Here is a 17,092-nt window from a genome sequence, read left to right as displayed (position 1 = left end):
GTCTAGCTTTGACAGAGAGACTGGTCAGCACCTAGAAACAATACTGACAAAGGAGAAAATGGCTAGAAATATGCTCTGGGGTCTGTAAGGACTTCAAGGGGTCGACCCAAAAGGTATTAAACATGACACTATAAATAAATCCTCGAACCTGAGTAATCAAATCTCATATCCTCCCCAGAACAAGGACTAACAGAACGCACACTGAAACATAAACAGCGACTCTCTCTAAGCAGGAGGATTACAGGTGACTGATTTTCTTCTTCTATATGTTTTCTATATTGTTCCCAATTTTCTAATAACGAGCACGCATTTCCTTTGTAATCATGGGGGAGGGAGGAGTTGTAGTTTCAAGAGAAAATCTGCCAATTATACTTCAACAAAAAAATGAGAAGTGAAGAAAAAGTAAAGAATTTTTAAAAAATACATATATATCTCTAACCATGTCTCCATATTTCTTCACAGACATTTAATGCCCTTTAACAAATCCGGTAAAAACTCAGCACAAAAGAGCTCAGACACTGTATAGAAAAAAAATTTTTTTTACAGAGTAAATGCTCTGCATGAGAATGATGGATATGTTCTTTTAATTAAAGAAAAAACTCAAAGAACATGTAAATGCTACTTCAGAACAGTTTTAATCTTCACCTTTACATAGAAGATCGTAATGGTCACAGGTGAAGGATAAGCAACATATTGCTACCGGCAGTTTCAGGAGCCACAAAAAATATTACAGGCGTATGGTTGACGAACAGCTTGACTGATCAGATTTTCCAACGTGTGTGGTTTACTTAGGCTGAACCTTATGAAAATTATTTCACAGCCAAACTCCTTTAGGTGTCAAAACTATTAATCTTATAGCCAAAAATCCTGAGGCAAATCTAGGAAAGAAAACACGAACGTTTTTCTCAAAATTGAGAATCCCAAGTTCCTTTTCTACCCTTAGTAGATGAGTTCATCCTCACTTAGACCAATATATAATAGTTATTTTTATGGTGAAGTCTTTAAAAAAAAAAAAATCACAGGTATTTTAAAAGGTAATGATGGCTTTGGCTGCCCTGCTTCCCTTCCTGAATAATTCATTCCTGAAGCCTTAGATGTGCATTCGGGGATGGAAGGGGGGGCGCCGGGAAGGGCAACAGTGGCCCAGGGCAAAGTCAGAGCCCAAGCAAAGTGAGGAGGCCCTGCAGTCCACACTAGGGGACAACCTGGGCTGGGGGCTGGGGAACTCGGAGCTCCAGGCAGAGAGAGGAGCGGGGCAGCAGAGATGGGAAATCAATGGGCAGACTGGTCACACACAAGGGGACTGATCAAATCAGTACATTAACAACAATGGGAGCCAAGTTTCCCACCACTGAAGAAAGGAGTTACAAACACAGAAAGAGAGAAACTTAGAATGAACCCTGTGGTGTTGGACTGGAATTGGATGTAAACTCACAGTTTTCATATATACACACAGGTACAGAAATAAAGCTGTGAGTGTGTGTGAGTCGTGTGCGTATGTGCGTCCTAGAGCTGTCCACTGACAGAGCTGGGAACAGCGACACCTCAGTCCCCATGGGCACACCCGGAGACCGCATCCTGGCTTCTAATGACCATTCTCCACTAAAGAGAACCAGGTTCCTTGGAGAAATGGCTGATTCCAGAGCTGCGTGAGGGAAATTACAAGATGAATCGGGACATCTTGTTATGCAGGAAAGCAAAGAAGCATTCAAAAAATGATGGGGACATGTAAAAACAAGATAAAAGCCAGCTAAATGGGCTCCAATGGCCAAATCTAGAGCATGTGAATATCAAAATAAAGAATTACAGTAACAGAGTATAACTCATTGAATAAAACAGGAAATAAATTAATGCACTGAAAATCTGATGAGAAATTGAGTACTTACAGAGTTTCAAAGCACCTCCCCCAAAACATGTACTAAATACAAAGGAAATGGAGTAATAAGTTCACAGTGGAGAAGCTTAGGAGTCGCTACCTTGAGCAAGTGATCAAAGTGAACATCACTAGTAATGGGACAAAGGAATTGTGCACCCCTGATGGGAAGCAGCATCACTTCCTGCCCAAGACACATAACTTGAATCTAACCATGAGAAAACATCAGACAAACCCAAACAGAGCGGCATTCTACCAAAATAAAAACCACTGGTCTGTAATAATTTTTAAATGTCCAGGTCACGAAGGTCAAGGTAAGACTGAGAAATTATCCCAGAATGAAGGAGACCAAAGAGACATGACAATTAAGTCTAAGGCCTGATTCTAAACTAGATCCTTTGCTATAAAAGACAGTATTTGGGAATTCCCTGGCGGTCAGGTGGTTAGGACTCCGAGCTTCCACTGCAGGGGGCCCGGGTTCCATTCCTGGTCGGGGAACTAGGATCCCGCGTGCTGCGCGGCCGCAAATAAATGAATAAATAAATGCCAAAAAAAAAAAACAAAAAACAGTGTTGGGACGGCTGGTGAAACCCAAACAGGACCTGAGGCTGGGAGGGTGGCGACGTATCCACGTCAACGTCCCAGGCATACTATGGCGGTGCGGGAGAGAGTCCTCCATGTTAAGAACTACCCCCCAAACGCATCCAAGGATGGCAAGGCACGTGGTGGACAGCTCACTGAAGTGCTCCGCTCTGCGCTGTGCCTCCAGCTTCAGCACAAGTCCGCCGCTGCTAAGCGGGGAGGAGGTGCCCACTTACCGTTTCAGGGTCTTCCAGGGGCCCCTCCAGTTCTGCGTGCGTCACGATGCTGTGCCCTCTGCAGGCTCGCCACAGCGTTTTCCCGAATGCTTCAGCTTTCCCTTGGTTAATGAGGCCAGACACAAATCTGTGAGACACCAAAGGCTGTGGTCCAGTAAGCGCAATGAGGATTACCAAACCGCATGAAGAGGGCGGCAAAGCCCTTCACGCCTGCCCAAGTGCTGGCGATATCCTCAGAGCCCTCCAACTGCAAAATATCTGAAATGCTGCGTAAAATATTTTTGAAACGTCCTCTTCAATGTAGAGCTGAGCCCATAATTTCGAGAAATGCTTGGAATCCAAAAATAAAACAGGACCTCGTAGCTGTGCCCTGATGTATTATACTGACCCAGTATCTTAAGGCCTTGGGTTTCAATGCCAGCAAGGGAGACAGGAGATGGGCTCTGGGTCGATATCAGGTGAAGAGATGGAACTGAACCCCCAATCCCCACAAAGTTGGGACTCTTGCCCCCCAACAAAGGGCTACACCTTAAGTGAATGGGTGGACTAGAAAAAAATCCACCTTGCAAAGGAGCCTACAAGCAAACTTGTTTATTTCGGCTTTGGTTTTGGAGAGAAGGGGAAGAGTGTTACTTGAGAATTTATAATCACATCTTAGGATGCATCAGGCAGAGAGAAAACAAACAGAAAAACAAAGAAACTCAAGCTGAGAAATTAATGTAAAATGATTCCAGGTAGGTAGAGTGCTCCCAAGTACCTGACATATGTAAAAATAAGTTCTCTCTGAAAGAGTACAGCCTCAAACTAAACATCATTGAATTCCTACACATAAGGAATAGAGGAACAGTTCATAATAAAAAGAAATCACAAATCACATGAGGAAACAAGTTACCATTAGTTCAAGTAAACAGAGAGAGTGAACAGTGGAAAGACACCCTTAAAATACGATTAATAAATTAACCAACTCAGTTTAGCCCCTATGTTTCCACCAAACAAAACAGGACTTGACGCTTCAATGACCAATTATTTTAGCCTATGGAGTAACGAAGAATGGCATAACTGGCATAAATTCCTCCTTTCCACCTCATTATACCGAAAGAAGAAATTCCCATCGTATTTAGCTAAAAAGTCAATACAGCTGAGTGATTCAACTCAACAAATACAGGAGTACAGTGTTTTCTTAAACAAATATTCACTTTCTTTCATTCCATCACAGGCTTTCAGATGGTGGCCGTCCTTCCACTCAACACAGCTCGTCTCCCACTGACAAGAAGGACAGTGTAAAGCTCGACCCGCCAGTTGCCACTTACCCCAGTTTTGCTCCCAGCCTCTGCATACAGCTGTAGTCCAACAAAGAATCGTTCTCCAAGGGAGGGAATTCTTCGTAAGTGGGTTCAAACTAAAAAGAGATATGAAACCAAGTGTGTCTCACTGAAAGTGACACTTTAATTCTCAAGTCGTGTTTCCAAACAAGTTTGCAGGGCATGGGAACTCAGATCTGGGTGCCAAGGCCCCAAGGTAACTCAGACACGTAACTCAGCTCTGATAGACAAAGAGCATAACTTCCCTGTCCCTTATTTGTAAGCTAGTTGAAGACATTTACTTGAAAGTATAGTTATAATTTATGCCATTGCCTTAATTCAAGACAGAGTAACTGTATCAGAGGTCACCACTACAGAAAGTGAAACAAAGTTCATAAGGGACGTACGTCTCCCCTCTCTGATACTCAGCTGAGTACTGTACTACTGCATAGGCTGTTCTTTATTCCCATACAGATTTTTTTTTTTAATTCCATTACTCTCAGCAATTTGAGAAGAAAAAAAAACAAACTAAATTTTAGAGTTTGACTTCCAGCGTTCAATTTTTTCTCATGATCATAAGATTTTTTTCAACTGCAAACTAAAGCATTTCATGAATAGGAAGTGGTTATGGTTAAAACCAACCAACAAAGGAGAGGCTGAAAACTTCTTTTAATGTCATATAATCCAACTGAAAGATAAAGGTAAGATCAAAATGTATCTGATTTTTTTTAAATGTATCTTTTTTTTTTTTTTTTTTTTAATTTTCAGCTGCGTTGGGTCTTCGTTGCTGTGCGCGGGCTTTCTCTAGTTGCGGCGGGCGGGGGCTACTCCTTGTTGAGTAAGGAGTATCTCTTCCAATGAGAAAGTCCCTCTATCTCTTTTAAAAAGCAGCACCTCTACAGGAGTTGATAACAAAACCCAAAACTTTACGGGAACGAGAATTTTATAAAAGAAATATACTTCTGGGACTTCCCTGGTGGCCCAGTGGTGAAGACTCCGCGCTTCCACTACAGGGGGCACGGGTTCGATCCCTGGTCAGGGAACTAAGAACCTGCGTGCCGCGTGGCGCAACCAAAAGAAAGAAAGAAAGAAAGGAAGGAAGAAATGCACTTCCTCCCGAGCATCGCCAGCACCTGCATGTCGCGCCTGACGAAGGCCTTGCTCACTCGCAGCACGTGGGTGTACTCGGTCAGCTCCAGGAGGTTCTTCCTCAGCCTCTCCTTGTTCTTCGTGACCTCCCTCAGCTCAGCCTCCAGCTTCTGCAACTGCTCCTGAAATGAAACGGCAGCAGGGTTAGTTCCAAGTCTGGTTCTAATACTCTTTTCACAGTACCCCAGAACTAGTAGAGGTTTTAAAAAGCCATAATGTATGAGAGTTTGATAGGGATATGAAAACATGCACAGGTTTTTGGTTTTTTTTTTTTTTGCGGTACGCGGGCCTCTCACTGTTGTGGCCTCTCCTGTTGCGGAGCACAGGCTCCGGACGTGCGGGCTCAGCAGCCGTGGCTCACGGGCCCAGCCGCTCCGCGGCATGTGGGATCTTCCCGGACCAGGGCACGAACCCGTGTCCCCTGCACTGGCAGGCGGACTCTCAACCACTGCGCCACCAGGGAAGCCCCACACACAGGTTTTTAAAGTCCATCATCTGCTGCTTCATATTAATTCAGGTACCTGTGATGGCAAGCACGCAGATGCCGTGATGACTATGAGTGCCCTACGGCTGGGCCCAATCTCTAATCTCAGGTCCTATCATTTCTTCTGGTTTCCCTTCATCTGCTTATCCATTACCAATACACCAAAGAGTTTTCCTTTTTCAAGACTACATTTCCTTTTATTTGCAACATAGGAAAATTTTAGATAATCTTTCCCAAACATATTATTCCTGGTCTCTAGCTTAAGAGCTTCTATGCAGCTTCACTTAACACAATTAATTAAGCATAAAAATACTTGAGAACGAATCTTCTTTAACAATTAGTTATATACCAAGCATCCTTAACAATCCTTAAGTATTAAAACGATAGAAGCAGAAATCTGTAAAACAACCCACGGTATTCAGACAAATCACCTGACACGCTACATTCAGTACTTGTGTTCTGCCTTATAAAAACGATAAGCAGCCAGTAATCACTATATTTGTAATTACATCAAAAGCGACACACCAAACAGGCCAAGCCAGATGACTGCTCTCATCTGACTGTACAGTTCTCTCTCGAGTCCATTCATATACCAACTGTTAAATGACATCCTCCCAGAAAAACAAACAGGGCAGCCAGCAATGGAATGGTCCTAATTATACAGTACTAATTGTTTTAGAAGAGCTGTAAAGGGCTCTAGTCTATTTCCCAGTGTGATGAATTATCAGATGATTAGAGCAAAACCTCAGGAGATAACTCATGGTGGGGAAGGGGGGATGCTAATGTACAAGCCAGTGCTCTCACGGTGGTGGGGGACTCCAGAAGGAGGAATCTCATTTGCTGCCCATGAGGAACCACCTGGCACCTGCACACGAGCTTCTGAAAATCAGAGGGGGAAGGGCCAGGGTGAACTGGGGAGAGTGCGAAGGGCACAGGCCTGAAGCCTCCATGTGCAGCAGGAGACGCTTGCTAAGGCCTGCACAGGCCCGGAGGTCACATCACATGAGCCCAGATCTCACTACCTAACTCTTGTTAGTCTCTGTTCAATACCACCTGTCTTACATTTTATTTTTTTTCTAATATATTCTTTTTTTTTTTAATTTATTTTTATTTTTGGCTGCGTTTGGTCTTCGTTGCTGTGCGCGGGCTTCTCATGATGGCTTCTCTTGTTGTGCAGCACAAGCCCTAGGCGCGCGGGCTTCAGTAGCTGTGGCTCAGAGGCTCTAGAGCACAGGCTCAGTAGTTGTGGCACACGGGCTCTACAGCGCAGGCTCAGTAGTTGTGGCGCAGGGCTTAGTTGCTCCACAGCATGTGGGATCTTCCCAGACCGGGGCTTGAACCCGTGTCCCCTGCATTGGCAGGTGGATTCTTAACCACTGCACCACCAGGGAAGCCCTGTCTTACATTTTAAAAGAAAACCGAATTCCAGTTAAAATTTATCACAGATAACCTGTTACTGAGAATTAACCATAATACGGTCTTTTGCTTTTCATTCCACGGTTTTGAGAAGAAAGGCAGAAAAGCACAAGACAATATAAAGTAAGTGAATAAGCAGTCTCTGAGGTTAGTGACCTAAAACCGCTTCTTCAGAAACCAGTTACCTGCATTTCGAGCACTTGTTTAAGGGGTGGTGCAGGAGGACTGGTCTCTCCCTCAGGGAGGGGAATATCAGCTCTATTAATTTCCTGCACCAAATATGCTGTGGAAATAAAAGTTAAACAAATTAGACTCAAAAACTTACTACAGGACATTTCAGTGAGAACATTTTACATCCCAACCTTTCCCAGGTCATCTAAAAACTAATGTCTAAATGCATAAAATCTTGCCTGTCCCAACTGACTGATAGGATGCCTTTTGCAGCCTTGTTTCCAAAGATCTGCAAAATAATGCTGCCTAGAGAGATCAGCGTGCAGTGACAAAACAAACAGTAACCTGGATACACATTTTCTGAAATTCCCCACGTCCTTCATTTCTAAAACTCTAGTTAAAGAACTTTGGAGTCACAGCTGCCTCTGCACCTGTATAGGAAGCAGAAGGTTAAGGACACACTTGGAAGTGCAGGAATAATCCAATGATGGACCTATAATCGTCCCCACCAGAGACGTCAGTGCAACCTCCCTGCAGACACCACTAGGAGGAAATACACATCCATCTATCAGTCTCCTCTATAAGGAGGAGACCACAGGACAGAAAGTCAGGTTCTCCTGAGTCCCCAGTTAGCCGTGATGTTTTAACTTAGAGCAACTTACACTGCCTTCTCTACTTACATTAAAAACTAGATTCATGAAACTAATAATGAACCAGCCAAAAAAAACTTAATTTCTTTAGTTTACATTTTCAATTCCATGAAGCGTTCTTTTCCTTAGGATAAAAGTCATAATACCTGGTAAAGTCATTACCAGATATAATATTTTGGAGAAATGTTAACTAGTTATTTTATTAGAAAGAGAGAGAGAGAGAAAGAGAAAGGAAGGAAGGAAGGAAGGAAGGAAGGGAGGGAGAAAGAGAGAGAGAAAGGGAAGGAGGAAGGGAGGAGGCAGGAAGAAAAGCGATGATGTCTTACCCATAAGATAGCAAAGGAAGCACTGGGTTTAACAGCTTTCTGGAAATGTAAATTTTTTTAACCTATCTTTTATACCTAAATTTACTTGAGAGTTCATTTTCTTTTTAAGTCTGCATTCTTTTTGAAATAGTCTAAGCTACAGGAAGTCCTGGACACATCTAATGTGTTGTCACTCCTGCCCCGCCTTTGAAAACTCATTCCGAATATACGACCTGTCCAATGACTTATATATATGGCAAGGATGGGGATGTGGTATCACCCTACCCTACATGATCCACACAAATAACTGGGACCTCAAACAATATGCAGACGACTAGACTTCAGATGACTAACAGGTTTCTTTCGATCTTAAAAACCCCCAATTAAAAAATATAAAATCCACAATAATTAACTGCTATTAGAAATCATTCCAAAAGTCATCTTTTCTCCCCTCCTCAACACTCTCACTCCCAGGTTTTTCTGTTCATCCCTCTAAAAACAAATTTGGTACTTTAGACAATTACTGGCATCGTTCCCCCCTCTCTATTTCAGTCAGAATTTCAAGGTTAGAATTGATAAAGACTATTTTATTTTAGGCTAAGACGTTAAAGGTTTTACGGCTGAGTTTTAATGGTTAACAGTCAGAGAACACTGATCTCTACAAAGGAAGCCCTGAAAAAAAGGAAATTATAACCAATGTATCTGCCATTTCCTACCTCCCCTGTTCTCTGATAAAATTTTAAGTAATCTATTAATGTGTATACAATGTTTTTAAGTTATAATAGATTACAAGGGATTGGCTAAATAAATTATGGCACATTAATACCATAAAATACTATGCAACCATTATAAACAATGATGAGTCAATCTGTTTATTGACATGAAAAGATGTTAAAGTACCATCAAATGAGAAACAAAGCTAATAACAAAATAACCTGACCATTATGTATGTAAATCCTTACTTTTATAGATGAACAGTAAAAAAATATATAAACCTACATAATAGTGAATACATGAATGGTGAGAATATGGACGACTTCTTTTTTCCTTTCTACTTGTCTAGATTTTCTAATTTTTCTAAAGTGAACAAGGTTTACTTATATAACAATAATTATTTAAGTTATTAAAATAAACTTACCCAATATTCGCTCTAGTTCTTCACACCTCTTCACCTCACCAACAAATTTTCTTTGGAAAGAACTTACATTCTGGTTCAGCTGAGAAAAAGATGAAAATTTTGCTTTGAATTTTCTCCAATTTAAAAATAAATTCGATTTTATAAATAAAATATGATAGTCAAGGGTTTGGGGGGAAGCACATCCTCAGACACTACTGGATAGGAGCATAAACTGACACATCTTTTCTGGAAAGCGATTTGGCAACTGTTACCAAAAAACCAGCCTGAAAAGTATCCTCTGGCCCAGAAATATCCCATGAAGAAATTCAACCTAAAGGAACAAACTATGGATACGGACCAAAATGTATCTAAAAGAGCATCCACCTCAGGGATAGAGAAAAAATGCTTAACAGTGGAAAACTGGTTAAAGAAATCACAGTCTATATCCACACTGGGGAACACTACTCAGCAGTAAAAAGGAACAAACTGACACATCAACATCACAGAGGATGTTCAGAAACATGATGTAAATGAAAGACACAGAAGACCACATATTGTGTGACTCCATGTCTATGAAATGTCCAAGAAAGGAAAACCTAGAGGCAGAAAGTAGGTAGTGACTGCCTGGGTCTTGGGGTAGGGAGGGGGATGACCTGTAAATGAGCATAAGGGATCTTATTGGGATGATGTGACGGCCTAAAACTGGATTGTGGCAATGGACGTGCTACTCAGAAAATTTTCTAAAAACCAATGAATTGTACGCTTGAAATGGGTGAATTTTATGATACACATCAATAAAGTTGGATAAAAATTATGGTTCAGTAATATAATTGATTACTATGCACTTATTAAAAATTATGTTAAGTAATAAAAATTACTTATTAAAAATTAAAAATTATGAATTTTATGATACACATCAATAAAGTTGGATAAAAATTATGGTTCAGTAATATAATTGATTACTATGCACTTATTAAAAATTATGTTTTAAATGATGAGGTATTTGATTATATTAAGAAATTATTATTAAAATTTTTAGGTATGATAATGGTATTGTGGTTATGATTTTTTTAGGGTCCTTACCTTTTAGAGATACTTATTGAAATATTTATGAGTGAAATTATACATCCGGGATTTGCTTCAAAATGATCTTGTCTGATGGGTGGGGTTTTTTGGGACCACACGACTTTTGAGATCTTAGTTCCCCAATCAGGGATCAAACCCGGACCCGGCAGTGAAAGCGCCGAGTCCTAACCACTGGACCCCCCAGGGAAGTCCCACCATTGGTTTATAATATGGGTCCACAGTTCACTGTTCCCATATACTCTCCCCTTTACTTAAAATCTTATCAGGACTTCCCTGGTGGTGCAGTAGTTAAGAATCCTCCTGCCAATGCAGGGGACACAGATTTGAGCCCTGGTCCGGCAAGATCCCGCATGCAGTGGAGCAACTAAACCCATGTGCCACAACTACTGAGCCTGCGTTCTAGAGCCCACGAGCCACAACTACTGAGCCCCTGTGCCACAACTACTGAAGCCCACGCACCTAGAGCCCATGCTCCGCAACAAGAGAAGCCACCGCGATAAGAAGCCCGCGCACCGCAACAAAGAGTAGTCCCCCGCTCGCCACAACTAGAGAAAGCCTGTGCGCAGTAACGAAGACCCAACGCAGCCAAAAATAAATAAATTTATTAAAACAAAAACATCTTACCATATAAAGCTTAAAACCATAAAAAATTGTAAAACAATATTTAATAAAATGAGGAAATTAGTCATGCATGATTTATGTGTGAAAAAAGACTAAAGATATTATCAGTGTGGTTCCAATTATCTAAAAATACCTATGTACATACATTTTAAAATATTACTAGAGGGATTCCCTGGTGGTGCAGTGATTAAGAATCCGCCTGCCAATGCAGGGGACACGGGTTCAAGCCCCAGTCCGGGAAGATCCCACATGCTGCGGAGCAACTAAGCCCGTGCGCCACAACTACTGAGCCTGTGCTCTAGAGCCTCCGAGCCACAGCTACTGAAGCCCGCGCGCCTAGAGCCCATGCTCCGCAACAAGAGAAGCCACCGCAATGAGAAACCCGCGCACAGCAACAAAGACCCGACGCAGCCAAAAATAAATAAATTTATTTTAAAAAATTAATAATAATATTAGAAAAATAATGTTTGATTGGACACTATGAACCAAAAAGGTAAAGTGTTTGTTTCTAGGTAATGGGATCATGGAAATTAGTATCTCATGCTTCCCAAATTTCCCACGATGGACGTATATTACTTTCACAATTTTTTAAATTACAGTAATCATTCACGTTGAAAGGCATCTGGGGCAAGAATTTTACCTTCACTCCATGCAGCATTATACTGGCACTCTCAAAAAGGAGAATTAGAAACAGCTTGGCATGACGCTGCTTGAACAACCTGAGAATGTCTATCCCAAAGGCTTGGTTCTTGTTCAGTTTTTGGAAATTTTTTTTAAAGAGTTAACCAGAAGAAAGATAAAAATTTGAATTTCACTTGTTTGTCACATTCGCATTCATTTCCGGAAGTCATATTAATCCAAAGTAGTAACCACTTTCGAGTCCTAATGATTCAGACACAATCTATCTCAATAGAACTAAGAATGAGCAGAGGAAGCTACCCATCAAAAAGCTGTCTATTAAGACATGACTTCTCAGTTTCACTGTCTTTTTCGTCAATATCGAACACTAACACAAATTGGACACTATGGTCCCACACATAGAATCTTCACGAAGAGGCAAATTTCTGTGGCAACAACACACAGGACTGGATCTGACATCCACCGTCACCATCTTACACAGTACGTTAACTGGTTTTTTCTGTTGCATGGTTTCTTTTATAAAGTTTTGCTTCTATTTTCTTTTTAGGGAGGCAACAGCACCTTTAATTCCAGGCTAACGCTATGAAGTACATTTTTTAAAATTATTTATTTATTTATTTATTTTTGGCTGTGTTGGGTCTTTGTTGCTGTATGCAGGTTTTCTCTAGTTGTGGAGAGCCAGGGTTACTCTTCGTAGCGGCGCACGGGCTTCCCATTGCGGTGGCTTCTCTTGTTGCGGAGCACAGGCTCTAGGCGCGCGGGCTTCAGTATTGCAGCATGCAGGCTCAGTAGTTGTGGCTCGCAGGCTCTTCAGGCTCAGTAGTTGTGGCACACGGGCTTAGTTGCTCCGCGGCATGTGGGATCTTCCCAGAGCACGGATCGAACCTGTGCCCCTGCACTGGCAGGCGGATTCTTATCCACTGCGCCACCAGGGAAGCCCTATGAAGTACATTTTAATGCAGATTCGTTTTAACACTAACATTTAACCTAGAAAAACCAGCAGAGGCTGCCTGGTGCTGTTGTGACTGGTATCCACGCCACCCATCTTCCCACTCCAGCAGCTAACGGACAAAAGGTGAACGCTGTCCTCAAATTCCAGACGCTTAGAAAAGAGAGATGGACTTTCCCTTCACTGAGTCCTACTGGTGAGTTGAATAACCTTTCTTTTCCATGTCTTCTCTTTGGCTGTCACTACAGAAACCCTTGCCCTGCCTCCTCTCCCTTAGAAGGATCATTAAAAGGAAAGGCGGAAACTCTCCAGCCTGTGCAAATCAGAAAAGACGGATGTCAGGGATCCCACCTGGTGAGCACAAAGTCAGGAAGAAATTCCAGAAGAGCAGAAGTGTCAGGTGACAGAGCTTTCTGCACTAGCACCGGTGCTGCTTGACAGTCATCCCAAAGACAGACAGACACACACACACACACACACACACACACACACCCCTGAGCTCCGAAAACCTAGCATCACACAAAGAAGAGCTCATTTTAACACGGCAGCTTTATTTTACTTCTGGAAAAAGATGAACTGCACTTTCTTTTTCTTTCCCCAATTTTCAGTTTAAAAGAATCCCAAGTGTCCCCTACTACCTAATGTAATGGCACTCAATGAAACTTCCATCTTTGTGGTAATTAGGGTGTTTGTTCAAACCTCTAAGATTTAAGCTTGCTTTAAGCCTCTTGGCCTGAGTACTAACAGGATGGAAGAAATCTACCTGTTATAAAGAAGGAAGCCCATTTCTCTCACAACTGTTTCCTGAATCTTTCGGGTGCTACTAAGTCACAGCTCAGCACAGCAGCACCTGCCAGCAAAGTGGGCACCGCGTGCTGAAGCCCAAATGGCTACAGGAACCAGGAAGAGCTGGGCCTTCTCTGCAGCCTCACCCACTCAGGAGTTTCTCTCTGACCTGGCAGTTGCCTTGTGAGGCCAACCCAGGGATCAACGACACCAGATCTTAGGTACGGGTGGTTCCCTCTTGAAACTAAGGAGCCCTCAGAAAGACGAAGGGAAACCAGAGGAGATGAAAGCTGGGTCCCAGGAAATAAAATGTTCATCCAAGTGAATTCCAGTTCAATTAGCAAAGGTCCTGCTTCATAATCTCCCTTTCACACTGCTCTTTTCCTTCATGGCACTTATCACAGTTCATAATCAGTGTCTCTCCTACATTGTGAGCAACAAAAACACAGGGACTTTGTCCACCCTGCTCACCCCTGAGTCCCCAGCACCAAACTCAGTGTCTGCAACAGAGCAAGCACTCAATGAAAGCTTGTTCATTCATTCCACAGAGGCATACTAGTGCCCACAAAGTCAGGGACTGTACTCAGGAATCAGGAATAAACAAGGCAGGCAAGGCCATTACCCCACACCCCAGGGGGGCTGACAGTCCACGGTGGCGACAAACAATAAATAAACAGATATATAAACAAGGGTTTATTACTACTTGCTGGGAAGACAAGTCTCATTCAACAAATTCTGACTGCACTCCAACTCCTTCCTAGGCAGTGATATGTACATCATCAGGTATCGGTGAACAAAAACGACAAAAATCCCGCCCCTCAGGAGCTTACACCAAATTCATTCCCAGTTCAGGCTCCTGGCTCTTCCAGTTCCCTCCACCTGGGAACTTGTTCCCCCAGATCTTCCCAGCGCCGGCTCCTGCCCATTCAGGTCTCAGCCCAAGAACACTTCCTCAGAGAGACCTCTCTGACCACCCCCAACTGAGGCACTAGCTCATCCCCCCGTTTTATTTTCTGTATAGCAAACATATTCCTGTTTACGTATTCATTTGCTTAATATTTCTCACGTTCCCCCTGCCCCGTAAGTTCCAGAAGGGCTCCAAGAGGCCTTATCAGAGTTGTTCTCCCGCTTAGCCCAGTGCCTGGCCCAGAGTCGGTGCTCCGAAGCATCAGATGGCACGACCCGAGTGGACGAAGACGACGCGGAGCGTTCCTAACTAACCCAGCCTGGGCGGCCGCGGACCGAACATTCGGCGACCCTGGGCTCGGGCCCCGCTCTGCGGAAGTTCTGGCCGGAAAGTGGACCTCAGCTTCCCCGTATGGGAAATGGGCGCCCAGGCGCCCACGGAAAGGAGGCCCGAGCGAAAGGCTCGATGCGGGAGTTCCGCGGGCAGGTGCGGCCCGCATCTCCCGGGCGACACTCACGTCTCGGAACTGGACCAGGCCCTTCTCGCCCAGGGCGCTGAGGCACTCGTAGGCCGTGCCGGACTGCAAGAAGAGCTGCGCCAGGCACATGGTCTCGCTCCGGAACAGGGACCCCATGGCTGGCCGGCCCGCGCCCCCGCGGGGCCCGAAGGGCGGCGGCGGCTCCGGGCCGCGCGGGCCCGCACAGTCAGCTGGGGCGGCCCGGAGCTCGGGCTTCTCCTGCGGCCTGGCCGTAGCCCCGCACCATGGGACTCCGGTCTGCACCAACTACCCCCTGTCCCGCCGCCGCGGACGCCGCTCCAGGCGCCGCCAGAGCCGCCCTCGAGGCCCCGCCCCCTGGCTACAGCCGGTTCCGGTTCCGCCCCCCCCCGCGCGCGCTCTTGGCCCCCCCCCCACGCCGGCCGACCAATGGCGCCCGGAGTTGCGGACGACGGCGGCGCAGGCGGCGGGGCCAAACGGCGCAAACCCGGCGGCATTGCGGTGGGTCACGGAACCTGCCCGGACTCCGACCAAAAGCTGCCAGTCGCTCCAATGTTCACAGCTTTTTAAAAGGAGTTTTTCTGAGTTTACGTGCGATAAAGTTCACCCGACTAGAGTATACAATTTTGTGATATTTAGTAAAGTTACAAAGTTGTGCAGCCATCGTCACGATCAATTTTAGAATATTTCCATCAACCCCAGGAGGATTCCTCCTGCTCGGCTGCAGTCAATCCCCTGCCCGTCCCCAAGCTCCAGTCAATCGCTAAACAACTTCTTCTCCATAGATCTGCCTGTTAGGATATTTCCTATCAACAGAATTACACCCTGTGCGGTGTTTGCAGCTAGCTCCTGCCGCTGGCTTTTCTCTGGGGTCCTGGCCTGTGTGCGGACCAGAAAGCAGGGTCTGATGCCAGGCTGCTCTTGCCTTATACGCTCCTGCACACAGCAGCTACAGAGATCTCTGGCAGGACGAAAATGGGATGTGAGCCTACTGAAAATCCTCTGGCTTCTCCCACCGCGTTCGGAGTAAAATCCAAACTTCTCACTACGGCCAGCAAGACCCCACCGGGTCTGGCCTCTGATTTCCACAAGCCCTGGTCTCCACCTGCCTGCCCTGGGCTCCCTTTGCTCCCCTACTCCTGCTTTCTTTCTCTTTCCAGGTGGGTGCACTTGAACTTGCTGACCCTTCCCCTGTCTCTGCCTAGAATACCCTTCTCCCAGACCTCAAAATTAGCTCCTACAAGTCTCAGCTCAAATGTCCCTGCCTCTGAGGGGCTGTTCCTGACCAGTAGCGGGAGTAGCCCTACCACCCCACTCCACCACAGTCCTGTTTTATTTTCTTCATAGCACCTACCACTGTCTGACATTATCTTCCTTTACTGCGGGTTTTCTCCCACTGGAAATGTAAACTCGGTGGACAAAACAAGTTGCCTGCCATTTCAGTAAACAAAGGATGTTGCAGCCATCAAGCCCTCAGCCACTGCAGCTGCCCCCAGTCGTTCACCCTGAGGGGATTCAGAATGGAGAAAAACAGGATACTGACCCTAGATAGTTAAGATGCATATCAAAGGAAAAATTTCCATGACCCCAGACTCTTGCATCTTCCCATACATAGAAAAGCACTAAAATCCTTAATTTGTGATGACTGTTTTTTTATGATTAGCAGTAATCTTTTGATGTTCAACTACTTGGTTTTTTTAAAACAGAAACTCCTGGCTCTTCCTTTACCTCTTCCAAACAGCTCCTCAGCTGAGAGGCTGCCTTCCAGAGCTGTAGTCCTCAGTAAGATCCCCGAATAAAACAGAATTCTCAAGACTTCCCTGGTGGCGCAGTGGTTGCGAGTCCGCCTGCGAATGCAGGGGACGCGGGTTCGTGCCCCGATCCGGGAAGATCCCACATGCTGTGGAGCAGCTGGGCCTGTGAGCCATGGCCGCTGAGCCCGTGCCCGCAACGGGAGAGGCCACAACAGTGAGAGAGGCTCGCGTACGGCAAAAAAAAGAAAATGAAACTCTCAACTTTCAGAGGGTGGGTTTTTTTGTTTTTTTCAGCCAACAGCTCCACTGGACGAGGGGCACTGTCTTGGTATCTCCAGTGCCCAGCACAGTAGCCACTCAATAAATACTTCCCAAATGCATATATGAATGTATAAACTTAGAAGAGGCAAAACTATATAGTATGCTCTCCCCCCCACCCCGTTCTACTGCCAGAGTTTTTCCCTTCTTGCGTACAAAATCACCCTAACAAAGCCCACAAAATCAGGCTAAATTACCTGTCATTTGGAAATTTTAAGTTAACTTTCCAGAGCTAGTTATACCAACTGCCAT

General features: G+C 44.6%; 1 protein-coding gene across 5 annotated transcripts in view; it reads right to left on the bottom strand.

The window, feature by feature from the left end:
• The window catches only part of ATP6V0A2 (ATPase H+ transporting V0 subunit a2), a 36,119-nt gene extending 21,030 nt beyond the window's left edge, over positions 1-15,089 (bottom strand). For 2 of the 5 annotated variants that reach the window (XM_060170768.1, XM_060170769.1), the window contains exons 1-6: positions 14,790-15,089; positions 9,306-9,384; positions 7,227-7,324; positions 5,126-5,263; positions 4,002-4,090; positions 2,692-2,818 (exon numbers count right to left, since the gene is read on the bottom strand). In XM_060170768.1, coding sequence (XP_060026751.1) covers positions 2,692-2,818; positions 4,002-4,090; positions 5,126-5,263; positions 7,227-7,324; positions 9,306-9,384; positions 14,790-14,906 — 648 coding nt within the window. In that variant the 5' untranslated portion in view covers positions 14,907-15,089. The remainder of the gene's footprint in view (positions 1-2,691; positions 2,819-4,001; positions 4,091-5,125; positions 5,264-7,226; positions 7,325-9,305; positions 9,385-14,789) is intronic. The other 3 variants (XM_060170765.1, XM_060170767.1, XM_060170766.1) reach the window with 2 other exon arrangements.
• Between the last annotated feature and the right edge of the window lie 2,003 nt (positions 15,090-17,092).

This window comes from Lagenorhynchus albirostris, chromosome 14 (assembly GCF_949774975.1).
Source record: "Lagenorhynchus albirostris chromosome 14, mLagAlb1.1, whole genome shotgun sequence".
In the NCBI taxonomy this organism is placed as follows: Eukaryota; Metazoa; Chordata; class Mammalia; order Artiodactyla; family Delphinidae; genus Lagenorhynchus; species Lagenorhynchus albirostris.
The sequence above is the reverse complement of the archived record's forward strand: the minus strand, read 5'-3'. Positions and strand labels throughout refer to the sequence as shown.